Raw genomic sequence first — 26,719 nt, 5'->3', positions numbered from 1 at the left:
CCCCATAGGGCCCCATAGAGACCCCACAGTGCCCCATAGGGACACCAAAGACCCATAAGGATCCCATAGACCCCATAGAGACCCCATAGACCCTATAGGACCCCATAGGGACCCCATAAGGACCCCATAGAGCCCCATAGACCCATAAGAACCCCATAAAGACCCCATAGGGACCCCATAAGGACCCATAGAAACCCCATATGGCCCCACAGACCCCATAGGGCCCCATAGGGACCCCATAAGGACCCCATAGAGCCCCATAGACCCATAAGAACCCCATAAAGACCCCATAAAGACCCCATAAGGACCCATAGGGACCCCATATGGCCCCACACACCCCACTGAGCCACATAGGGACCCCATAAGGACCCCACAGTGCCCCATAGGGACACCAAAGACCCCATATGGCCCCACAGACCCCATTGGGCCCCATAGACCCCATTGGACCCCATAAGGACCCCATAGAGCCCCATAAAGACCCCTTAGGGACCCCATATGGCCCCATAGACCCATAAGGACCCCATAGGGACCCCATAAGGACCCCACAGTGCCCCATAGGGACACCAAAGACCCCATATGGCCCCACAGACCCCATTGGGCCCCATAGGGACCCCATAAGGACCCCATAGAGCCCCATAGACCCATAAGAACCCCATAAAGACCCCATAGGGACCCCATAAGGACCCATAGAAACCCCATATGGCCCCACAGACCCCATAAGGCCCCATAGGGACCCCATAAGGACCCCATAGAGCCCCATAGACCCATAAGAACCCCATAGGGACCCCATAAAGACCCCATAAGGACCCATAGGGACCCCATATGGCCCCAAAGACCCCATTGAGCCCCATAGGGACCCCATAAGGACCCCACAGTGCCCCATAGGGACACCAAAGACCCCATATGGCCCCACAGACCCCATTGGACCCCATAAGGACCCCATAGAGCCCCATAAAGACCCCTTAGGGACCCCATATGGCCCCATAGACCCATAAGGACCCCATAGGGACCCCATAAGGACCCCACAGTGCCCCATAGGGACACCAAAGACCCATATGGCCCCACAGACCCCATAGAGACCCCATAGACCCCATAAGGCCCCATAGGGACCCCATAAGGACCCCATAGAGCCCCATAGACCCATAAGAACCCCATAAAGACCCCATAGGGACCCCATAAGGACCCATAGGGACCCCATATGGCCCCACAGACCCCATTGGACCCCATAGACCCCATTGGACCCCATAAGGACCCCATAGACCCATAAGAACCCCATAAAGACCCCATAGGGACCCCATAAGGACCCATAGGGACCCCATATGGCCCCACCGACCCCATAAGGCCCCATAGACCCATAAGGACCCCATAGGGCCCCATAAGGACCCCACAGTGCCCCATAGGGACACCAAAGAACCCATATGGCCCCACAGACCCCATAGAGACCCCATAGACCCTATAGGACCCCATAGGGACCCCATAAGGACCCCATAGAGCCCCATAGACCCATAAGAACCCCATAAAGACCCCATAGGGACCCCATAAGGACCCATAGAAACCCCATATGGCCCCACAGACCCCATAGGGCCCCATAGGGACCCCATAAGGACCCATAGGGACCCCATATGGCCCCACAGACCCCATTGAGCCCCATAGGGACCCCATAAGGACCCCACAGTGCCCCATAGGGACACCAAAGACCCCATATGGCCCCACAGACCCCATTGGACCCCATAAGGACCCCATAGAGCCCCATAAAGACCCCTTAGGGACCCCATATGGCCCCATAGACCCATAAGGACCCCATAGGGACCCCATAAGGACCCCACAGTGCCCCATAGGGACACCAAAGACCCATATGGCCCCACAGACCCCATAGAGACCCCATAGACCCTATAGGACCCCATAGGGACCCCATAAGGACCCCATAGAGCCCCATAGACCCATAAGAACCCCATAAAGACCCCATAGGGACCCCATAAGGACCCATAGAAACCTCATATGGCCCCACAGACCCCATTGAGCCCCATAGGGACCCCATAAGGACCCCACAGGGACCCCATATGGCCCCACAGACCCCATAGCGCCCCGTAGATCCCATAAGGACCTCATAGGGACCTCACAGTGCCCCATAGAATGCCTTTATGGCCCCACAGGGAGCCCATAAGGACCCATAGGGACCCCATATGGCCCCACAGACCCCATAAGGTCCCATAGACCCATAAGGACCCCATAAGGACCCCATAAGGACCCTATAGGGACCCCATATGGCCCCACAGACCCCATAGCGCCCCGTAGATCCCATAAGGACCCCATAGGGACCCCACAGTGCCCCATAGAATGCCTTTATGGCCCCACAGGGAGCCCATAAGGACCCATAGGGACCCCATATGGCCCCACAGACCCCATAGGGCCCCATAGACCAATAAGGACCCCATCGGGACCCATAAGGACCCTATAGGGACCCCATATGGCCCCACAGACTACATCGGGCCCCATAGATTCATAAGGACCCCATAGAGACCCAACAGACCCCATAGGGCCCCATAGACCCATAAGGACCCGACAGGGACCCCATATGGCCCTATAGAACCCCATAACACCCCATAGAACCCCATATGACCCCATAACACCCCATAGAACCCCATATAACACCCCATAGGGACACCATATGACCCCATAACACCCCATAAACCCCATATAATACCCCATAGGGACCCCATATGACCCCATAACACCCCATAGAACACCCCATATAACCCCATATAACCCCATATAACCCCATATAACCCCATATCCCCCCATATAACCCCATATAACCCCATAGAACCCCATAACGCCCCATAACACCCCATATAACCCATATAACCCCATAGAACCCCATAGAACCCCATATAATACCCCATATAACCCCATATAACCCCATATAATCCCATAACGCCCCATAGAACCCCATATAACCCCATATGTCCCCACAGACCCCATAGATCCCCTATAGAACCTCCCACTCTCCCCTCCCCCACTCCAAGATGGCGGCGCGCTGGTGCCCAAAATGGCGGCGCCCACACCGGATGTAGGCGGAGAAACCGGAAGCGGAAGTGAAATTAAACGAAGAGGAGGGGTCGATATACAGCAACCGGAAGCGGAAGTAGAGAGCATTTCCGGCCCGCGGGGAGTGCCGGGATAGGAACGGAGCGAGATGGTAACGGGGGGGGGGATTTAATGGGGTCTATGGGGTCCCTATGGGGCTCAATGGGGTCCTATGAGGTCTATGGGGTCTCTATGGGTCTCTATGGGGTCTATGGGGTCTCTATGGGGCTCTATGGGGTCTATGGGGTCTCTATGGGGCTCTATGGGGTCTATGGGGTCTCTATGGGGCTCTATGGGTTCCTATGGGGTTCCTATGGGGTCCTTATGGGGTCCTATGGGGTCTATGGGGCTCTGTGCGGTCTCTATGGGGCACTATGGGGTGTCTATGGGGTCTCTATGGGGCTCAGTGGGGTCCTATGGGGTCTCTATGGGACTCCATGGAGTTCTATGGGGTCTATGGAGTCTATGGGGTCTCTATGGGGCTCTATGGGGTCTATGGGGTCTCTATGGGGTCTCTGGGGTCCCTATGGGGTCCCTATGGGGTCTATGGGGTCCCTATGGGGTCTATGGGGCCCTATGGGGTCTAGGGGGTCTCTATGGGGTCTATGGGGCCCTATGGGGTCTAGGGGGTCTCTATGGGGTCTATGGGGTCTCTATGGGGTCCTATGGGGCTCTATGGGGTCTCTATGGGGTCCTATGGGGCTCTATGGGGTCTCTATAGGGTCCTATGGGGTCTCTATGGGGTCCTATGGGGTTCTATGGGGTCTCTATGGGGTCCTATGGGGTTCTGTGGGTCTCTATGGGGTCCTATGGGGCTCTATGGGGTCTCTATGGGGTCCTATGGGGTGATATGGGGTCTCTGTGGGGCACTATGGGGTGTCTATGGGGTCTCTATGGGGCTCAGTGGGGTCCTATGGGGTCTCTGTGGGACTCTATGGGGTCTATGGGGCCCTACGGGGCTCTATGGGGCTCTATGGGTCCTATGAGGTATATGGGGTCTCTATGGGGCTCTATGGGGTCTCTATGGGGCTCTGTGGGGTCCCTATGAGGTATATGGGGTCTCTATGGGGTGTTATGGGGCTCTATGGGGTCTCTATGGGGTCCCTATGGGGTCTATGGGGTCTTTATGGGGTGTCTATGGGGCTCTATGGGGCTCTATGGGGTCCCTATGGGGTCTCTGTGGGCCTCTATGGGGTTTCTATGGGGTCTATGGGGCCCTATGGGTTCTAGGGGGTCTCTATGGGGTCTATGGGTCTCTATGGGGTCTGTGGGGTCTATGCGGTCTCTATGGGGTCTATAGGGTCTCTATGGGGTCATATGGGGTTCCTATGGGGTCCTTATGGGGTCCTATGGGGCTCTATGGGGCTCTATGGGGCTCTATGCGGTCTCTATGGGGCTCTATGGGGTCCTATGGGGTCTATGGGGCTCTATGCGGTCTCTATGGGGCACTATGGGGTGTCTATGGGGTCTCTATGGGGCTCAATGGGGTCCTATGGGGTCTCTATGGGACTCTATGGGGCTCTGTGGGGTCTCTATGGGGTGTCTATGGGGTCTCTATGGGGTCCTTATGAGTCTATGGGGCTCAATGGGGTCCTATGAGGTCTATGGGGTCTCTGTGGGGTCTCTATGGGTCTCTATGGGGTCTATGGGTCTCTATGGGGTCTATGGGGTCTATGGGGTCTCTATGGGGTCTATAGGGTCTCTATGGGTTCCTATGGGGTTCCTATGGGGTCCTTATGGGGTCCTATGGGGTCTGTGGGGCTCTATGGGGCTCTATGCGGTCTCTATGGGGCACTATGGGGTGTCTATGGGGTCTCTGTGGGGCTCAATGGGGTCCTATGGGGTCTCTATGGGACTCTATGGGGTCTCTATGGGACTCCATGGAGTTCTATGGGGTCCTATGGGGTCTATGGGGTCTCTATGGGGTCTCTATGGGGTCTCTATGGGGTCTCTATGGGGTCTCTATGGGGTCCTTATGAGTCTATGGGGCTCTATGGGGTCCCTATGGGGTCTCTATGGGGCCATAAAGGGATCCTATGGAGTCTATGGGACTCTATGGGGCTCTATGGGGTCCCTATGGGGTCTGTGGGGTCATATGGGGTCCCTATGGGCCCCTATGGGGTCTATGGGTCCATATTGGGTGTATGGGGCCATATGGGGTCCTTATGGTTTTATGGGACCCTATAGGGTCCCTGGGGCTCTATGGGGTGCCTATGGGTTCCCTGTGGGGTCCCTATGGGGTCCTTTTGGGGTCCTTATGGGTCTATGGGGTCCCTATGGGGCCATAAAGGGATCTATGGGGCACTGTGGGATCCCTATGGGGTCCCTATGGGTCTATAGGGCCCTATGGGGTCTGTGGGGTCCCTATGGGTTCCTTATGGGTCTATGAGGCCCTATGGGGTCTCTGGGGTCCCTATGGGGTCCTTATGGATCTATGGGGCTTTATGGGGTCTGTATAGGACGTGTTCCCCATATACCCCACATAACCCCATATAACCCCATATAACCCCATATCCCCCCATATAACCCCATATAACCCCATATCCCCCCATAGAACCCCATATAACCCCATATCCCCCCATATAACCCCATATCCCCCCATATAACCCCATATCCCCCCATATCCCCCCATATAACCCCATATAACCCCATATAACCCCATATCCCCCCATATAACCCCATATAACCCCATATAACCCCATATAACCCCATATAACCCTATATAACCCCATATAACCCCCTATAACCCCATATAACCCCATATCACCCCATATAACCCCATATAACCCCATATCCCCCCATATCCCCCCATATAACCCCATATAACCCCATATCCCCCCATATAATCCCATATAACCCCATATAACCCCATATAACCCCATATCCCCCCATATCCCCCCATATATCCCATATAACCCTATATGATCCTATATAACCCCATATAGGACGTGTTCCTGATGATCCGCCGCCATAAGACGACCATATTTACTGATGCCAAGGGAACCCCATAGCACCCCATATAACCCCATATAACCCCATATAACCCCATATCCCCCCATATAACCCCATATCCCCCCATATAACCCCATATAACCCTCCATATAACCCCATATAACCCTCCATATAACCCCATATCCCCCCATATCCCCCCATATAACCCCATATAACCCCATATAACCCCATATCCCCCCATATCCCCCCATATAACCCCATATAACCCCATATAACCCCATATCCCCCCATATAACCCCATATAACCCCATATAACCCCATATAACCCTCCATATCCCCCCATATAACCCCATATAACCCCATATAACCCCATATAACCCCATATAACCCCATATCCCCCCATATAACCCCATATAACCCCATATAACCCCATATCCCCCCATATAACCCCATATACCCCCATATAACCCCATATGATCCCATATAACCCTATATAACCCTATATAGGACGTGTTCCTGATGATCCGCCGCCATAAGACGACCATATTTACCGATGCCAAGGGAACCCCATAGAACCCCATATAACCCCATATAACCCCATATAACCCCATATCCCCCCATATAACCCCATATATCCCATATAACCCCATATAACCCCATATAACCCCATATCCCCCCATATAACCCCATATCCCCCCATATAACCCCATATAACCCCATATAACCCCATATCCCCCCATATAACCCCATATAACCCCATATCCCCCCATATAACCCCATAGAACCCCATATATCCCCATATAACCCCATATAACCCCATATAACCCCATATCCCCCCATAGAACCCCATATCCCCCCATATAACCCCATATCCCCCCATATAACCCCATATAACCCTATATGATCCTATATAACCCTATATAACCCCATATAACCCCATATAACCCCATATAACCCCATATCCCCCCATATAACCCCATATAACCCATATAACCCCATATAACCCCATATAACCCCATATAACCCCATATAACCCCATATAACCCCATATCCCCCCATATAACCCCATATAACCCATATAACCCATATAACCCCATATAACCCCATATAACCCCATATAACCCCATATCCCCCCATATAACCCCATATAACCCCATATATCCCATATAACCCCATATAACCCCATATAACCCCATATAACCCCATATAACCCCATATCCCCCCATATAACCCCATATAACCCCATATAACCCCATATAACCCCATATATCCCCATATATCCTCCCATATCCCCCTATATCCCCCATATCCCCCCATATAACCCCATATCCCCCCATATAACCCCATATAACCCCATATAACCCCATATCCCCCCATATAACCCCATATAACCCCATATATCCCCATATAACCCCATATAACCCCATATAACCCCATATAACCCTATATAATCCTACATAGGACGTGTTCCTGATGATCCGCCGCCATAAGACGACCATATTTACTGATGCCAAGGGAACCCCATATAACCCCATATAACCCCATATAACCCCATATCCCCCCATATCCCCCCATATCCCCCCATATAACCCCATATCCCCCCATATAACCCCATATAACCCCATATAACCCCATATCCCCCCATATAACCCCATATCCCCCCATAGCCCCCCATATAACCCCATATAACCCCATATCCCCCCATATAACCCCATATAACCCCATATAACCCCATATCCCCCCATATCCCCCCATATCCCCCCATATAACCCCATATAACCCCATATAACCCCATATAACCCCATATAACCCTATATGATCCTATATAACCCTATATATCCCATATAACCCTATATAATCCCATATAGGACGTGTTCCTGATGATCCGCCGCCATAAGACGACCATATTTACTGATGCCAAGGGAACCCCATATCCCCCCATATATCCCATATAACCCCATATAACCCCATATATCCCATATAACCCCATATAACCCCATATATCCCATATAACCCCATATAACCCCATATATCCCATATAACCCCATATAACCCCATATATCCCATATAACCCCATATAACCCTATATAGGACGTGTTCCTGATGATCCGCCGCCATAAGACGACCATATTTACCGATGCCAAGGAGTCCAGCACCGTGTTGGAGCTCAAAAGGATCGTGGAAGGGATCCTAAAACGGCCCCCGGAGGAACAGAGGCTCTATAAGGTGGGACCTATGGGGTCTATGGGGTTCTATGGGTCTCTATGGGGTCTCTATGGGGTCCTATGGGGCTCTGTGGGGTCTATAGGTTCTCTATGGGGTCTATGGGGTCTCTATGGGGTTTCTATAGGGTCTATGGGGTCTATAGGGTCTCTATGGGGTCCTATGGGGCTCTGTGGGGTCTCTGTGGGGCTCTATGGGGTCCTATGGGGTCTGTAGGGTCTATGGGGCTTTATGGGGTCCTATGGGGTCTCTATGGGGCTCTATGGGGTCTCTATGGGGCTTTATGTGGTCCTATAGGGTCTATGGGGTTCTATAGGTTCTCTATGGGGTCTATGGGGTCTCTATGGGCTCTGTGGGGTCTCTATGGGGCTCTATGGGGTCTATGGGGCTCTGTGGGGTCTCTATGGGTCTCTATGAGGCTCTATGGGGTCTATGGGGTCTATAGGGTCCTATGGGACTCTGTGGGGTCTCTGTGGGGTTCTATGGGGCTCTATGGGGTCTCTATGGGGTCTATAGGGTCTATGGGGTTCTATAGGTTCTCTATGGGGTCTCTATGGGGCTCTGTGGGTCTCTATGGGGTTTCTATAGGGTCTATGGGGTCTATAGGGTCCTATTGGGGTCTATGGGGCTCTATAGGGTCTCTATGGGGCTCTTTGGGGCTCTATGAGGTCTCTGTGGGGTCCTATGGGGCTTTATGGGTCTCTATGGGGTCTCTATGGGGCTTTATGTGGTCCTATAGGGTCTATGGGGTTCTATAGGTTCTCCATGGGGTCTATGGGGTCTCTATGGGGCTCTATGGGGTCTATGGGCTCTATAGGGTCTCTATGGGGCTCTATGGGGTCCTATGGGGCTCTATGGGGTCTATGGGGCTCTATGGGGTCCTATGGGGCTTTATGGGGCTCTATGGGGTCTCTATAGGGCTTAATAGGGTCTCTATGGGGTCCTATGGAGTCTGTAGGGTCTATGGGGTCTATGGGGCTCTATGGGGTCTATAGGGTCCTATTGGGGTTTATGGGGTCTCTAAGGGCTCTATGGGGCTCTATGGGGTCCTATGGGGCTTTATGGGGCTCTATGGGGTCTATGGGGTCTCTATGGGGCTCTATGGGGCTTTATGGGGCTCTGTGGGTCTCTATGGGGTTTCTATAGGGTCTATGGGCTCTATAAGGTGGGATCTATGGGGTCTATGGGGCTCTATGGGGTCTCTAAGGGCTCTATGGGGCTTTATGGGTTCTCGATAGGGTCTATGGAGTCTCTATAGGGTCCTATTGGGGTCTATGGGCTCTATAATGTGGGAGTTATGGGGTCTGTAGGGTCTATGGGGTCTCTATGGGGTCCTATGGGGTCTGTGGGGTCTCTGTGGGTCTCTATGGGGTCTATAGGGTCTATGGGGTTCTATAGGTTCTCTATGGGGTCTCTATGGGGCTCTGTGGGTCTCTATGGGGTTTCTATAGGGTCTATGGGGTCTATAGGGTCCTGTTGGGGTCTATGGGGTCTATGGGGTCTCTATGGGGCTCTATGGGGTCTATGGGGCTTTATGGGGTCCTGTGGGGCTCTATGGGGCTCTATGGGTCTCTATGGGGTCTATGGGGTCCTATGGGGTCCTATGGGTTTCTATGGGGTCCCTATGGGGCTCTATGGGGTCTCTATGGGGCTCTGTAGGGTCTCTATGGGGTCTATGGGGTTCTATAGGTTCTCTATGGGGTCTATGGGGTCTATAGGGTCCTATTGGGGTCTATGGGGTCTCTATAGGGTCCTATGGGGCTCTATGGGGTCTGTGGAGTCTATGGGGTCCCTATGGAGTCTATGGGGTGTCTATGGGGTCCTATGGGGCTCTATGGGTCTCTATGGGGTCTCTATGGGGCTCTATGGGGTCTCTATGGGTCTCTATGGGTCTCTATGGGGTCTATGGGGCTCTATAGGGTCTCTATGGGGCTCTTTGGGGTCTGTGGGGCTCTATGGGGGCTTATGGGGCTCTATAGGTTCTCTGTGGGGTCTATGGGGTCTCTATGGGGTCTATGGGGTCTCTATGGGGTCTATGGGGCGCTATGGGGTCCTATGGGTCTCTATGGGGTCTCTATGGGTCTCTATGGGGCTCTGTAGGGTATCTATGGGGGTCTATGGAGCTCTATAGGGTCTCTGTGGGGCTCCATGGGGTCTCTATGGGGTCTGTGGGGCTCTATGGGGTCTCTATGGGGTCTCTTTGGGGCTCTATGGGGTATCTATGGGGCTTTATGAGGCCCTATGGGGTTTCTATGGGGCTCTGTGGTGTCTATGGGGTTTCTATGGGGTCCTATGGGGTCTATGGGCCTTTATGGGGCTCTATGGGGTCTATGGGGCTTTATGAGGCTTTATAGGGCTCTATAATGTGGGAGTTATGGGGTCTATGGGGTCTGTAGGGTCTATGGGGTCGCTATGGGGTCCCAATGTGTCCCTATGGGTCTATGGGGTTCCTGTGGGGTCTCAATGTGTCCCTATGGGGCTTTATGGGGTCTATGTGGTCTATGGGCTCTATGGGGTCCCTATGGGGTCTCACTGTCCCTATATGTCCCTATGTGTCTATGGGGTCCCTATGGGGTCTCTGTGGGGTCTCAATGTCCCTATATGTCCCTGTGTGTCTATGGGGTCCCTATGGGGTCTCTATGGGGTCTCACTGTCCCTATATGTCCCTATGTGTCTATGGGGTCTCTATGGGGTCTATGGGGTCCCTATGGGGTCTCTATGGGGTCTCACTGTCCCTATATGTCCCTATGTGTCTATGGGGTCTCTATGGGGTCTATGGGGTCTATGGGGTCTCTATGGGGTCTCACTGTCCCTATATGTCCCTATGTGTCTATGGGGTCTTTATGGGATCTATGGGGCTTTATGGGCTCTATGGGGTCCCTATGGGGTCTCACTGTCCCTATATGTCCCTATGTGTCTATGGGGTCTCTATAGGGTCCCTATGGGGTCTCACTGTCCCTATATGTCCCTATGTGTCTATGGGGTCGCTATGTCCCTATGGGGTGTCTCACTGTGTCCCTATGTGTCTATGGGGTCTCTATGGGGTCTCTATGGGGTCTCTGTTGGGTCTATAGGGCCTCAATGGGGTCTCTATGGGCTCTATGGGGTCTCTATGGGGTCTCACTGTCCCTATATGTCCCTATATGTCCCTATGGGGTCTCTATGGGGTCTCTATGGGGTCTGTGGGGTCCCTATGGAGTCTCACTGTCCCTATATGTCCCTATGGGGTCCCTATGGGGTCCCACTGTCCCTATATGTGGCTGTGCCCCACAGGACGAGCAGCTGTTGGACGACTCGAAGACGTTGGGGGACTGTGGGTTCACCAGCCAAACGGCCAGACCTCAGGCACCCGCCACCGTGGGGCTGGCGCTGCGCAATGCGGGTGGGTCACTTATGGGGCAGGGGAGGCACTTATGGGGCAGGGAGGGGGGTTTTGGGGGGGATTTGGGGGCATTTAGGGGGGATTTGGGGTCACTTATGGGGCAGGGAGGAGGAATGGGGGCACTTATGGGGCAGGGAGGGGCACTTATGGGGCAGGGAGGGGGAATGGGGGCACTTATGGGGCAGGGAAGGGCATTTAGGGTTGATTTGGGGTCACTTATGGGGGATTCATGGGCATTTAGGGGGGGTTTGGGGTCACTTATGGGGCAGGGAGGGGGGTTGGGGGGCAGTTAGACCTCAGGCACCCGCCACCGTGGGGCTGGCGCTGCGCAACGCGGGTGGGTCACTTATGGGGCAGGGGAGGCACTTATGGGGCAGGGAGGGGGAATGGGGGGCTGAGAGGGGGGTTTTGGGGGGGATTTGGGGGCATTTAGGGGGGATTTGGGGTCACTTATGGGGCAGGGGAGTCACTTATGGGGCCACTTATGGGGCAGGGGGGTCACTTATGGGGCAGGGAGGGGGGGAATGGGGGGAATTTGGGGGCACTTATGGGGCAGGGAGGAGGAATGGGGGCACTTATGGGGCAGGGAGGGGGAATGGGGTCACTTATGGGGCAGGGAAGGGGGTTATGGGGGGATTTCGGGGCACTTATGGGGGATTTGGGGGCATTTAGGGGGGTTTGGGGTCACTTATGGGGCAGGGAGGAGGAATGGGGGCACTTATGGGGCAGGGAAGGGGCACTTATGGGGCAGGGAGGGGGGGAATGGGGGTCTGGGAGGGGAAATGGGGGCACTTATGGGGCAGGGAGGGGGGTTGGGGGGCAGTTAGACCTCAGGCACCCGCCACCGTGGGGCTGGCGCTGCGCAACGCGGGTGGGTCTGACCCACAACTTATGGGGCTCTATGGGGCAATTACAGGGCAGGGAGGGGGCATTTAGGAGGGATTTGGGGGGGATTTGGGGTCACTTATGGGGCAGGGAGGGGGAATGGGGGCACTTGTGGGGCAGGAGGGGCACTTATGGGGCAGGGAAGGGGCACTTATGGGGCAGGAGGGGATTGGGGGCACTTATGGGGCAGGGAGGGGTCACTTATGGGGGATTCATAGGCATTTAGGAGGGATTTGGGGTCAGTTATGGGGCAGAGAGGGGGAGAATGGGACACTTATGGAGCAGGGGGGGCACTTTTGGGGCAGGGGTAGTCACTTATGGGGCAGGGAGGGGGGGAATGGGGGCATTTAGGGGGGATTTGGGGTCACTTATGGGGCAGGGAGGGGGGTTGGGGGGCAGTTAGACCTCAGGCACCCGCCACCGTGGGGCTGGCGCTGCGCAATGCAGGTCTGACCCACAACTTATGGGGCTCTATGGGGCACTTATGGGGCAGGGAGGGGGAATGGGGGCACTTATGGGGCAGGGGGGTCACTTATGGGGCAGGGAGGGGGAATGGGGGGCAGGGAGGGGGGTTTTGGGGGGGATTTGGGGTCACTTATGGGGCAGGGAAGGGGTTATGGGGGTCTGGGAGGGGAAATGGGGGCACTTATGGGGCAGGGAGGGGGGTTGGGGGGCAGTTAGAGCTCAGGCACCCGCCACCGTGGGGCTGGCGCTGCGCAACGCGGGTGGGTCTGACCCACAACTTATGGGGCTCTATGGGGCACTTACGGGGCAGGGAGGGGGCATTTAGGGGGGATTTGGGGGGGATTTGGGGTCACTTATGGGGCAGGGAGGGGGAATGGGGGCACTTGTGGGGCAGGAGGGGCACTTATGGGGCAGGGAAGGGGCACTTATGGGGCAGGAGGGGATTGGGGGCACTTATGGGGCAGGGAGGGGTCACTTATGGGGGATTCATGGGCATTTAGGAGGGATTTGGGGTCAGTTATGGGGCAGAGAGGGGGAGAATGGGACACTTATGGGGCAGGGGAGGCACTTATGGGGCAGGGGTAGTCACTTATGGGGCAGGGAGGGGGGTTTTGGGGCCATTATACGGCAGGTTGGGGGGGATTTGGGGGCATTTGGGGGGGGGGTTGGGGGGCACTTATGGGGCAGAGAGGGTGTTTGGGGTCACTTATGGGGCAGGGAGGTGGGTTTTGGGTGGGATTTGGGGTCACTTATGGGGCAGGGAGGCGGTAAGGGGGGCTGAGAGGGGGGTTTGGGGGTCACTTATGGGGCAGGGAGGGGGAATGGGGGCACTTATGGGGCAGGGGGGTCACTTATGGGGCAGGGAAGGGCATTTAGGGGGGATTTGGGGTCACTTATGGGGCAGGGAGGGGGGTTGGGGGGCAGTTAGACCTCAGGCACCCGCCACCGTGGGGCTGGCGCTGCGCAATGCAGGTCTGACCCACAACTTGTGGGGCTCTATGGGGCACTTATGGGGCAGGGAGGTGGGTTTTGGGGGGGATTTGGGGTCACTTATGGGGCAGGGAGGCGGTAAGGGGGGCTGAGAGGGGGGTTTGGGGGTCACTTATGGGGCAGGGAGGGGGAATGGGGGCACTTATGGGGCAGGGGGGTCACTTATGGGGCAGGGAAGGGCATCTAGGGGGGATTTGGGGTCACTTATGGGGCAGGGAGGGGGGTTGGGGGGCAGTTAGACCTCAGGCACCCGCCACCGTGGGGCTGGCGCTGCGCAATGCAGGTGGGTCACTTATGGGGCAGGGGGGTACTTATGGGGCAGGGAGGGGGGTTGGGGGGCAGGGAGGGGGTTTTGGGGGGGATTTGGGGGCACTTATGGGGCAGGGAGGGGCACTTATGGGGCAGGGAAGGGGCACTTATGGGGCAGGGAGGGGGTTTGGGGGTCACTTATGGGGCAGGGAGGAGGAATGGGGGCACGTTGGGTCAGGGAGGGGGGTTGGGGGGCAGTTAGACCTCAGGCACCCGCCACCGTGGGGCTGGCGCTGCGCAACGCAGGTGGGTCACTTATGGGGCAGGGGAGTCACTTATGGGGCAGGGAGGGGGGTTGGGGGGCAGGGAGGTGGGTTTTGGGGGGGATTCATGGGCATTTAGGGGGGATTTGGGGTCACTTATGGGGCTGGGAGAAGGAATGGGGGCACTTATGGGGCAGGGAGGGGGCATTTAGGGGGGTTTGGGGTCACTTATGGGGCAGGGGGAAGGAATGGGGGTCACTTATGGGGCAGAGAGGGGGAATAGGGGCACTTATGGGGCAGGGAGGGGGGTTTTGGGGCAGTTAGACCTCAGGCACCCGCCACCGTGGGGCTGGCGCTGCGCAATGCAGGTGGGTCACTTATGGGGCAGGGGGGTACTTATGGGGCAGGGAGGGGGGTTGGGGGGCAGGGAGGGGGGTTTTGGGGGGGATTCATGGGCATTTAGGGGGGATTTGGGGTCACTTATGGGGCTGGGAGAAGGAATGGGGGCACTTATGGGGCAGGGAGGGGGCATTTAGGGGGGTTTGGGGTCACTTATGGGGCAGGGAGAAGGAATGGGGGTCACTTATGGGGCAGGGAGGGGGTTTGGGGGGCAGTTAGACCACAGGCACCCGCCACCGTGGGGCTGGCGCTGCGCAATGCAGGTCTGACCCACAACTTATGGGGCTCTATGGGGCACTTATGGGGCAGGGAAGGGGGTTTTGGGGGAGATTTGGGGTCACTTATGGGTCAGGGAGGCGGTAAGGGGGGCTGAGAGGGGGGTTTAGGGGTCACTTATGGGGCAGGGAGGGGGAATGGGGGCACTTATGGGGCAGGGGGGTCACTTATGGGGCAGGGAAGGACATTTAGGGGGGATTTGGGGTCACTTATGGGGGATTCATGGGCATTTAGGGGGGATTTGGGGGTCACTTATGGGGCAGAGAGGGGGAGAATGGGGCACTTATGGGGCAGGGGAGGCACTTATGGGGCAGGGGTAGTCACTTATGGGGTAGGGAGGGGGGGAATGGGGGCATTTAGGGGGGTTTTGGGGTCACTTATGGGGCAGGGAAGGGGTTATGGGGGTCTGGGAGGGGGAATGGGGGCACTTATGGGGCAGGGGGGTCACTTATGGGGCAGGGAAGGGCATTTAGGGGGGATTTGGGGTCACTTATGGGGGATTGGGGGTCACTTATGGGGCAGGAAGGGGCACTTATGGGGCAGGGAGGGGGGTTGGGGGGCAGTTAGACCACAGGCACCCGCCACCGTGGGGCTGGCGCTGCGCAATGCAGGTCTGACCCACAACTTATGGGGCTCTATGGGGCACTTATGGGGCAGGGAAGGGGGTTTTGGGGGAGATTTGGGGTCACTTATGGGTCAGGGAGGCGGTAAGGGGGGCTGAGAGGGGGGTTTAGGGGTCACTTATGGGGCAGGGAGGGGGAATGGGGGCACTTATGGGGCAGGGGGGTCACTTATGGGGCAGGGAAGGGCATTTAGGGGGGATTTGGGGTCACTTATGGGGGATTGGGGGTCACTTATGGGGCAGGAAGGGGCACTTATGGGGCAGGGAGGGGCACTTATGGGGCAGGGAGGGGGCTTGGGGGGCAGTTAGACCTCAGGCACCCGCCACCGTGGGGCTGGCGCTGCGCAATGCAGGTCTGACCCACAACTTGTGGGGCTCTATGGGGCACTTAGGGGGCAGGGGAGGCACTTATGGGGCAGGGAGGGGGAATGGGGGGCAGGGAGGGGGGTTTTGGGGGAGATTTGGGGTCACTTATGGGTCAGGGAGGCGGTAAGGGGGGCTGAGAGGGGGGTTTGGGGGTCACTTATGGGGCGGGGAGGGGGAATGGGGTCACTTATGGGGCAGGGAAGGGCATTTAGGGGGGATTTGGGGTCACTTATGTGGGATTTGGGGGCATTTAGGGGGGATTTGGGGTCACTTATGGGGGATTTGGGGGCATTTAGGGGGGATTTGAGGGTCATTTATGGGGCAGAGAGGGGGAGAATGGGACACTTATGGGGCAGGGAAGGGGCACTTATGGGGCAGGGAGGGGGGTTGGGGGGCAGTTAGACCACAGGCACCCGCCACCGTGGGGCTGGCGCTGCGCAATGCAGGTCTGACCCACAACTTATGGGGCTCTATGGGGCAGGGAAGGGGTTATGGGGGTCTGGGAGGGGGAATGGGGGCACTTATGGGGCAGGGAGGGGGGTTTTGGGGGGGATTTGGGGGCATTTAGGGGGGATTTGGGGTCACTTATGGGGCAGGGAGGAGGAATGGGGGCACTTATGGGGCAGGGAGGGGCACTTATGGGGCAGGGAAGGGGCACTTATGGGGCAGGGAAGGGGTTTGGGGGTCACTTATGGGGCAGGGAGGAGGAATGGGGGCACATTGGGTCAGGGAGGGGGGTTGTGGGGCAGTTGTGGGGCACAGGCACCCGCCACCGTGGGGCTGGCGCTGCGCAACGCGGGTGGGTCACTTATGGGGCACTTATGGCGCGGGGGGGGGCACTTATGGGGCAGGGAGGGGGGTTTGGGGGCCATTATATGGCAGGTTGGGGGGGATTTGGGGGCATTTGGGGGGGGGTTGGGGGGCACTTATGGGGCAGAGAGGAGGAATGGGGGCACTTATGGGGCAGGGAGGGGGGAATGGGGGCATTTAGGGGGGTTTTGGGGTCACTTATGGGGCAGGGAGGGGGCACCTATGGGACAGGGAGGGGGTTTGGGGGCATTTGGGGGGGATCTGGGGGTCACTTATGGGGCAGGGGCCATTTTGGGGCCATTTTTGGGTCATTTTAGGTCCTTTTAGGGTCATTTGGACCCATTTTGGTCCCATTTGGACCCATTTTGGTCCCATTTTAGGTCCTTTTGGGGTCCTTTTAGGGCCATTTTTGGGTCATTTGGGGCCATTTTGGTCCCATTTGGACCCATTTTAGTCCAATTTGGGGCCATTTTGGGTCCTTTTAGGGCCATTTTGGACCCATTTTAGTCCCATTTTGGGTCCTTTTGGGCTCATTTGGGCCCCATTTTAGGTCCTTTTAGGGCCATTTTGGGCTCATTTGGGGCCATGTTGGACCCATTTGTTCCCATTTCAGTTGATTTTGGGTCGATTTTGGGTTGATTTCAGCTGATTTTGGTCCATTTCTCCATCCAGACGAGTGTTTTGAAGCTCATTTTGGGCCCATTTTAGGTCATTTTGGGCTCATTTTAGGTCCTTTTGGGGTCCTTTTAGGGCCATTTTGGGCTCATTTGGGGCCATTTTGGTCCCATTTGTGTTGATTTTGGGTTGATTTGTGGTGATTTTGGTCCATTTCTCCATCCAGACGAGTGTTTTGAAGCTCATTTTGGGCCCTTTTGGACCCATTTTGGTCCCATTTTAGGTCCTTTTGGGGTCATTTTGGGCTCATTTTAGTCCCTTTTAGACCCATTTTAGTCCCATTTGGGGCCATTTTGGACCCATTTTGGGTCCTTTTAGGGCCATTTTGGTCCCTTTTGGGGCCATTTTGGACCCATTTTGGGTCCTTTTAGGGCCATTTTGGTCCCTTTTGGGGCCATTTTGGTCCCATTTGGGGACATTTTAGGGCCATTTGGGGCCATTTTGGACCCATTTTACTCCCATTTTGACCCATTTTAGGTCCTTTTGGGCTCCTTTTAGGGCCATTTTGGACCCATTTGTTCCCATTTCAGTTGATTTTGGGTCGATTTTGGGTCGATTTTGGGTTGATTTCAGCTGATTTTGGTCCATTTCTCCATCCAGACGAGTGTTTTGAAGCTCATTTTAGTCCCTTTTAGACCCATTTTGGTCCCATTTGGGTCCATTTTGGTCCCATTTTGGGTCCTTTTAGGGCAATTTTGGACCCATTTTAGTCCCTTTTGGACCCATTTTAGGTCCATTTAGGGCCATTTTGTTCCCATTTGTGTTGATTTTGGGTTGATTTCAGCTGATTTTGGTCCATTTCTGGTTCCAGATGAGTGTTTTGAGGCTCATTTTAGTCCCATTTTGGGCTCATTTGGGCCCTATTTTGGCTCCTTTTAGGACCATTTTGGACCCATTTGTTCCCATTTCTGTTAATTTTGGGTCGATTTTGGGTTGATTTCAGCTGATTTTGGTCCATTTGTAGTTGCAGACGAGTGTTTTGAAGCTCATTTTGGTCCCATTTTAGGTCCTTTTGGGGTCCTTTTAGGGCCATTTTGGGCTCATTTGGGGTCCTTTTAGGGCCATTTTGGACCCATTTGTTCCCATTTCTGTTGATTTTGGGTTGATTTTGGGTTGATTTCAGCTGATTTTGGTCCATTTCTGATTCCAGATGAGTGTTTTGAGGCTCATTTTAGTCCCATTTTGGGCTCATTTGGGGCCATTTTGTTCCCATTTGTGTAGATTTTGGGTTGATTTGTGGTGATTTTGGTCCATTTGTGGTTGCAGACGAGTGTTTTGAAGCTCATTTTAGTCCCATTTTGGGCTCATTTGGGCCCCATTTGGGCTCCTTTTAGGGACATTTTGGGCTCATTTGGGGCCATTTTGGTCCCATTTGTTCCCATTTCAGTTGATTTTGGGTCGATTTTGGGTTGATTTTGGGTTGATTTGTGGTGATTTTGGTGCATTTCTCCATCCAGACGAGTGTTTTGAAGCTCATTGTAGTCCCATTTTGGGCTCATTTGGGGCCATTTTGGTCCCATTTGTTCCCATTTCAGTTGATTTTGGGTTGATTTTGTGCTGATTTTGCGTTGATTTCTGGTGATTTTGGTCCATTTGTGGTTGCAGACGAGTGTTTTGAGGCTCATTTTAGTCCCTTTTAGACCCATTTTAGTCCCTTTTGGACCCATTTTGGGCTCATTTGGGGCCATTTTGGTCCCATTTGTTCCCATTTCAGTTGATTTTGGGTCGATTTTGGGTTGATTTGTGGTGATTTTGGTCCATTTCTCCATCCAGACGAGTGTTTTGAAGCTCATTTTGGGCTCATTTTAGGTCCTTTTGGGGTCCTTTTAGGGCCATTTTGGGCTCATTTGGGGCCATTTTGGTCCCATTTGTGTTGATTTTGGGTCGATTTTGGGTTGATTTCAGCTGATTTTGGTCCATTTGTGGTTGCAGACGAGTGTTTTGAGGCTCATTTTAGTCCCTTTTAGACCCATTTTAGTCCCTTTTGGACCCATTTTGGGTCCTTTTAGGGCCATTTTGGACTCATTTGTTCCCATTTCAGTTGATTTTGGGTTGATTTCAGCTGATTTTGGTCCATTTGTGGTTGCAGACGAGTGTTTTGAAGCTCTTCGCATCGACTCCTTTTCCAGCCCCCCCGAACTCCCCGATGTGATGAAACCCCAGGACTCGGCCGGGGGCGCCAACGAGACCCCAGTGCAGTGACCCCATAAGGACCCCATAGAAACCCCAAATACCCCAATACCCCCCCATAAAACCCCATAGAAACCCAAATACCCCCCCATAACCTTAATGCCAATGAGACCCCAGTGCAGTGACCCCATAAGGACCCCATTAGAACCCCAAATACCCCAATACCCCCCATAAAACCCCATTATAACCCCAAATACCCCAATACCCCCCCATAAAACCCCATAGAACCCCAAATACCCCAATACCCCCCCATAAACCCCCATTATAACCCCAAATACCCCAATACCCCCCCATAAACCCCCATTATAACCCCAAATACCCCCCCAGAACCCAAATACCCCCATTATAACCCTAAATACCCCCCCATAGTCCCAGGGGGGCCAACGAGACCCCTGTCCAGTGACCCCATAAAGACCCCATACAAACCCAAATACCCCCTTTATAACCCCAAATACCCCATAGAACCCCAAATACCCCCCCAGAACCCAAATACCCCATTATAGCCCCAAATACCCCCCCATAAACCCAAATACCCCCATTATAAACCCAAATACCCCCATTATAAACCCAAATACCCCCATTATAACCCTAAATAACCCCCATAATCCCGGGGTGGCGCCAACGAGACCCCAGTGCAGTGACCCCATAAGGACCCCATTAGAACCCCAAATACCCCAATACCCCCCCATAAAACCCCATACAAACCCAAATACCACCCCATAACCCAAATACCCCCATTATAAACCCAAATACCCCATTACAGCCCCAAATACCCCAATACCCCCCCATAAAACCCCCATTATAACCCCAAATACCCCAATACCCCCCCATAAACCCCCATAGAACCCCAAATACCACCCCATAAACCCTAATACCCCCATTATAAACCCAAATACCCCATTACAGCCCCAAATACCCCAATACCCCCCCATAAACCCCCATTATAACCCCAAATACCCCAATACCCCCCCATAAAACCCCATTAGAACCCCAAATACCCCAATACCCCCCCATAAAACCCCACACAAACCCAAATACCCCAATACCCCCCCATAAAACCCCATTATAACCCCAAATACCCCCCCAGAACCCAAATACCCCCATTATAACCCTAAATACCCCCCCATAACCCCATAAAACCCCATAACCCCAAATACCCCCATTATAACCCTAAATACCCCCCCAGAACCCCATAAAACCCCATAACCCCAAATACCCCCATTATAACCCTAAATACCCCCCCAGAACCCCATAAAACCCCATAACCCCAAATACCCCCATTATAACCCTAAATACCCCCCCAGAGCCCCATATACCCCCCCAGAACCCCATAAAACCCCATAAACCCCAAATACCCCCCCATAAACCCAAATACCCCCCCAGAACCTTAATACCAACGAGACCCCAGTGCAGTGACCCCATAAAGACCCCATTAGAACCCAAATACCCCCAATACCCCCCATAAACCCCCATTATAACCCCAAATACCCCAATACCCCCCCATAAACCCCATTATAACCCCAAATACCCCAATACCCCCCCATAAAACCCCATAGAACCCCAAATACCCCCCATAACCTTAATACCAACGAGACCCCAGTGCAGTGACCCCATAAAGACCCCATAGAAACCCAAATACCCCATACAAACCCAAATACCCCATAGAAACCCAAATACCCCCTTTATAACCCCAATTACCACCCCATAAACCCAAATACCCCCCCATAACCTTAATACCAACGAGACCCCAGTGCAGTGACCCCATAAGGACCCCATACAAACCCAAATACCACCCCATAACCCAAATACCCCCATTATAAACCCAAATACCCCATACAAACCCAAATACCCCATAGAAACCCAAATACCCCCTTTATAACCCCAAATACCACCCCATAACCCCAAATACCACCCCATAACCCAAATACCCCCCCATAACCTTAATACCAACGAGACCCCAGTGCAGTGACCCCATAAAGACCCCATTACAGCCCCAAATACCCCAATACCCCCCCATAAACCCCCATAGAACCCCAAATACCCCCCCATAAACCCAATTCCCCCCCCATAAACCTAAATACCCCCCCATAAACCCAAAATACCCCCTCCGAACCCCATAAAACCCCATAGCCACAAATACCCCCCCATAACCCCAAATACCGCCATTATAAACCCAAATACCCCCATTATAAACCCAAATACCCCCATTATAAACCCAAATACCCCCATTATAAACCCAAATACCCCCCCCATAAACCCAAATTCCCTCCCAGAACCCCATAGCCTTCAATACCCCCCCATAAAACCCCATAGCCTTAAGTACCCCCCCATAACCCCAAATACCGCCATTATAAACCCAAATACCCCATAGAAACCCAAATACCACCCCATAAACACAAATACCCCCATTATAAACCCAAATACCCCCATTATAAACCCAAATACCCCATTACAGCCCCAAATACCCCAATACCCCCCCATAAAACCCCATAGAGCCCCCAATACCCCGTATATAACCCCAAATACCCCCCCAGAACCCAAATACCCCCATTATAACCCTAAATACCCCCCCATAACCCCATAACCCCAAATACCCCCATTATAACCCTAAATACCCCCCCATAATCCCGGGGGGGGGCCAACGAGACCCCAGTGCAGTGACCCCATAAAGACCCCATTACAGCCCCAAATACCCCATAGAAACCCAAATACCACCCCATAACCCAAATACCCCCATTATAAACCCAAATACCCCATAGAAACCCAAATACCACCCCATAACCCCAAATACCCCCCCATAAACCCAAATACCCCCCCATAAACCTAAATACCACCCCATTATAAACCCAAATACCCCATTACAGCCCCAAATACCCCAGTACCCCCCCATAAAACCCCATAGCCCCAAATACCCCCATTATAAACCCAAATACCCCATTACAGCCCCAAATACCCCAATACCCCCCCATAAAGACCCCATAGAGCCTCAAATACCCCGTATATAACCCCAAATACCCCCCCATAAACCTAAATACCCCCCCAGAACCCCAAATACCCCCCCAGAACCCAAATACCCCATTATAGCCCCAAATACCCCCCCATAAACCCAAATACCCCCCCAGAACCCCAAATACCCCCAATACCCCCCCATAAACCCCATAACCCCAAATACCCCCTTTATAACCCTAAATACCTCCCCATAGTCCCGGGGGGGGGCCCAACGAGACCCCAGTGCAGTGACCCCATAAAGACCCCATAGAAACCCAAATACCCCCCCATAAACCCAAATACCCCCCATAGAACCCAAATACCCCATTACAGCCCCAAATACCCCAATACCCCCCCATAAACCCCCATAGAACCCCAAATACCCCCCCATAAACCCAATTCCCCCCCCATAAACCTAAATACCCCCCCATAAACCCAAAATACCCCCTCCGAACCCCATAAAACCCCATAGCCACAAATACCCCCCCATAACCCCAAATACCCCCATTATAAACCCAAATACCCCCATTATAAACCTAAATACCCCCCCATAAACCCAAATACCCTCCCAGAACCCCATAGCCTTCAATACCCCCCCATAAAACCCCATAGCCTTAAGTACTCCCCCATAACCCCAAATACCGCCATTATAAACCCAAATACCCCCCCATAAACCTAAATACCACCCCATTACAAACCCAAATACCCCATTACAGCCCCAAATACCCCATTACAGCCCCAAATACCCCAATACCCCCCCATAAAGACCCCATAGAGCCCCAAATACCCCGTATATAACCCCAAATACCCCCCATAAACCTAAATACCCCCCCAGAACCCCAAATACCCCCCCAGAACCCAAATACCCCCAATACCCCCCCATAAAACCCCCATAGAACCCCAAATACCCCCATTATAAACCAAAATACCCCCCATAACCCTAAATACCCCCCCATAAACCCAAAATACCACCCCTTAAACCTAAATACCCCCCCATAAACCCAAATACCCCATTACAGCCCCAAATACCCCCCCCATAACCCCAAATACCCCATAAACCCTAATACCCCCCCATAAACCAAAATACCCCCCCATAAACCCAAATACCCCCCCATTAAACCCCATAGCCCCAAATACCCCATAACCCTATTAAACCCCATAACCCCAAATACCCCCCCATAACCCCATAACCCCAAATCCCCCCCCATAACCCCATAAGGATCCCATAACCCCCCCCGACCCTATAAAATAAAGCTCTAAACGTTGGTCTATTCCTGAAGCCTCATTAATGGGGTTTGGGGTCTTTATAGGGTCTGGGGTCTTTAATAGGATTTGGGGTCCCAATAGGGTTTGGGGTCTTTAATAGGGTCTGGGGGGGTCTTAATATGGGGGTCCCAATAGGGTTTGGGGTCCCAATAAGGTTTGGGGAGGGTCTTAATAGGGTCGGTCTTAATAGGGTCTGGGGTCTTTAATAGGATTTGGGGTCCCAATAGGGTTTGGGGTCCCATTAGGGTTGGGGTCTTATTAGGGTCAGGGGGTCCCATTGGGGTCCTAATTGGTTTTGGGGTCTTAATAGGGTTTGGGGTCTCAATAAGGTTTGGGGCGGTCTCAATAGGGTCTGGGGTCTTTAATAGGGTTTGGGGTCCCAATAGGGTTGGGGTCTTATTAGGGTCTGGGGGTCCCATTGGGGTCCCAATAGGGTTTGGGGTCTTAATAGGGTCTGGGGTCTCAATAGGGTTTAGGGTCCCAATAGGGTTTGGGGTCTTTAATAGGGTTTGGGGGGGTCTTAATATGGGGGTCCCAATAGGGTCTGGGGTCTTTAATAGGGTCTGGGGTCTTTAATAGGGTCTGGGGTCCCAATAGGTTTTGGGGTCTTTAATAGGGTTTGGGGGGATCTTAATATGGGGGTCCCAATAGGGTTTGGGGTCTTTAATAGGGTCTGGGGGGATCTTAATATGGGGGTCCCAATAGGCTCTGGGGTCTTAATAGGGTTTGGGGTCTTATTAGGGTCAGGGGGTCCCATTGGGGTCCCAATAGGGTTTGGGGTCTTTAATAGGGTCTGGGGGGGTCTTAATATGGGGGTCCCAATAGAGTCTGGGGTCTTAATAGGGTTTGGGGTCTTTAATAAGGTCTGGGGGTCCCATGGGGGTCCCAATAGGGTTTGGGGTCCCAATAGGGTTTAGGGTCTCAATAGGGTTTGGGGTCTTTAATAGGGTCTGGGGGGGTCTTAATATGGGGGTCCCAATAGGGTCTGGGGTCTTAATAGGGTTTGGGGTCCCAATAAGGTTTGGGGGGGTCTTTATAGGGTTTGGGGTCTTTAATAGGATTTGGGGTCCCAATAGGGTTTGGGGTCCCAATAAGGTTTGGGGGGGGTCTTAATAGGGTCTGGGGTCTTTAATAGGATTTGGGGTCCCAATAGGGTTTGGGGACCAATAGGGTTGGGGTCTTAATAGGGTCTGGGGGTCCCATTGGGGTCCCAATAGGTTTTGGGGTCTTAATAGGGTTTGGGGTCTCAATAAGGTTTGGGGCGGTCTCAATAGGGTCTGGGGTCTTTAATAGGATTTGGGGTCTTTAATAGGATTTGGGATCCCAATAGGGTCTGGGGTCCCAATAAGGTTTGGGGGGGGTCTTAATAGGGTCTGGGGTCTTAATAGGGTCTGGGGGTCCCATTGGGGTCCCAATAGGGTTTGGGGTCTCAATAGGGTCTGGGGTCTTAATAGGGTCAGGGGGTCCCATTGGGGTCCCAATAGGGTTTGGGGTCTTAATAGGGTTTGGGGTCCCAATAGGGTTTAGGGTCCCAATAGGGTTTGGGGTCTTTAATAGGGTCTGGGGGGGTCTTAATATGGGGGTCCCAATAGAGTCTGGGGTCCCAATAGGGTTTGGGGTCTTATTAGGGTCAGGGGGTCCCATTGGGGTCCCAATAGGTTTTGGGGTCTTAATAGGGTTTGGGGTCCCAATAAGGTTTGGGGGGGTCTTAATAGGGTCTGGGGTCTTTAATAGGATTTGGGGTCCCAATAGGGTTTGGGGTCCCAATAGGGTTTGGGGTCTTAATAGGGTCTGGGGGTCCCATTGGGGTCCCAATAGGGTTTGGGGTCTTAATAGGGTTTGGGGTCTTTAATAGGGTCTGGGGGGGTCTTATTATGGGGGTCCCAATAGGGTCTGGGGTCTTAATAGGGTTTGGGGTCCCATTGGGGTCCCAATAGGGTCTGGGGTCTTAATAGGATTTGGGGTCCCAATAGGGTTGAGGTCTTATTAGGGTCTGGGGGTCCCATTGGGGTCCCAATAGGGTTTAGGGTCTCAATAGGGTCTGGGGACTTAATAGGGTTTGGGGTCCCATGGGGGGTCCCAATAGGGTTTGGGGTCCCAATAGGGTCTGGGGTCCCAATAGGGTTTGGGGTCCCAATAGGACCAGGGGGTTTAATATGGGGGTCCCAATAGGATTTGGGGGTCCCATGGGGAGATGTGGGTCCCATAGGGGGGTCCCGAGGGGACTTGGGGGTCCCATAGGGGAAACTTGGGGGTCACAATAGGATTTGGGGGTCCCATGGGGAGATGTGGGTCCCATAGGGGGGTCCTATGGGGAGATGTGGGTCCTATAAAGGGGTCCCAAGGGGACTTGGGGGTCCCATGGGGAGATGTGGGTCCCATAGGGGGGTCCCGAGGGGACTTGGGGGTCCCATGGGTCGATGTGGGTCCCATAGGGGGGTCCAAGGGGAGATGTGGGTCTCATAAGAGGGGATTTGGGGGTCCCAATAGGATTTGGGGGTCCCATGGGGAGATGTGGGTCCTATAAGGGGGTCCAAGGGGACTTGGGGCTCCCACAGGGGGAACTTGGGGGTCCCATGGGGAGATGTGGGTCCTATAAGAGGGTCCCATGGGGAGATGTGGGTCCCGTAG

General features: G+C 53.8%; 1 protein-coding gene across 5 annotated transcripts; it reads left to right on the top strand.

Moving 5' to 3' along the window:
• Positions 1-3,069: 3,069 nt before the first annotated feature.
• Positions 3,070-22,622, top strand: LOC146757973 (elongin-B). Of its 5 annotated transcripts, XR_014935223.1 has the most exons (6): positions 3,070-3,199; positions 8,131-8,265; positions 11,536-11,644; positions 19,734-19,863; positions 19,977-20,034; positions 20,157-22,622. XR_014935223.1 is itself a non-coding variant. In XM_085518238.1 (5 exons), the coding sequence occupies exons 1-4, from the start codon at positions 3,197-3,199 to the stop codon at positions 19,844-19,846; spliced, it is 360 nt and encodes a 119-aa protein (XP_085374364.1). In that variant the 5' UTR covers positions 3,070-3,196; the 3' UTR covers positions 19,847-19,863; positions 19,977-22,622. The 5 variants fall into 5 exon arrangements, 3 of the variants coding, with proteins under 3 accessions (XP_085374364.1, XP_085374363.1, XP_085374362.1); XR_014935222.1 differs by lacking the exons at positions 19,977-20,034; positions 20,157-22,622 and adding an exon at positions 17,642-19,390 and having other exon boundaries at positions 19,707-19,891; XM_085518238.1 differs by having other exon boundaries at positions 19,977-22,622.
• Positions 22,623-26,719: the final 4,097 nt, after the last annotated feature.

Source organism: Coturnix japonica, chromosome 17, assembly GCF_054131305.1.
Source record: "Coturnix japonica strain WE chromosome 17, WE-NBRP24, whole genome shotgun sequence".
NCBI lineage: Eukaryota > Metazoa > Chordata > Aves > Galliformes > Phasianidae > Coturnix > Coturnix japonica.
The sequence above is the reverse complement of the archived record's forward strand: the minus strand, read 5'-3'. Positions and strand labels throughout refer to the sequence as shown.

What these genes read in the sequence shown, in the direction of transcription:
- LOC146757973 (XM_085518238.1), top strand. An exon ending in AGGAACAGAGGCTCTATAAG is followed by an intron (nt 8,266 to 11,535) that starts GTGGGACCTATG and finishes TGTGCCCCACAG; the next exon opens with GACGAGCAGCTGTTGGACGA. An exon ending in GCTGGCGCTGCGCAATGCGG is followed by an intron (nt 11,645 to 19,733) that starts GTGGGTCACTTA and finishes TTGTGGTTGCAG; the next exon opens with ACGAGTGTTTTGAAGCTCTT.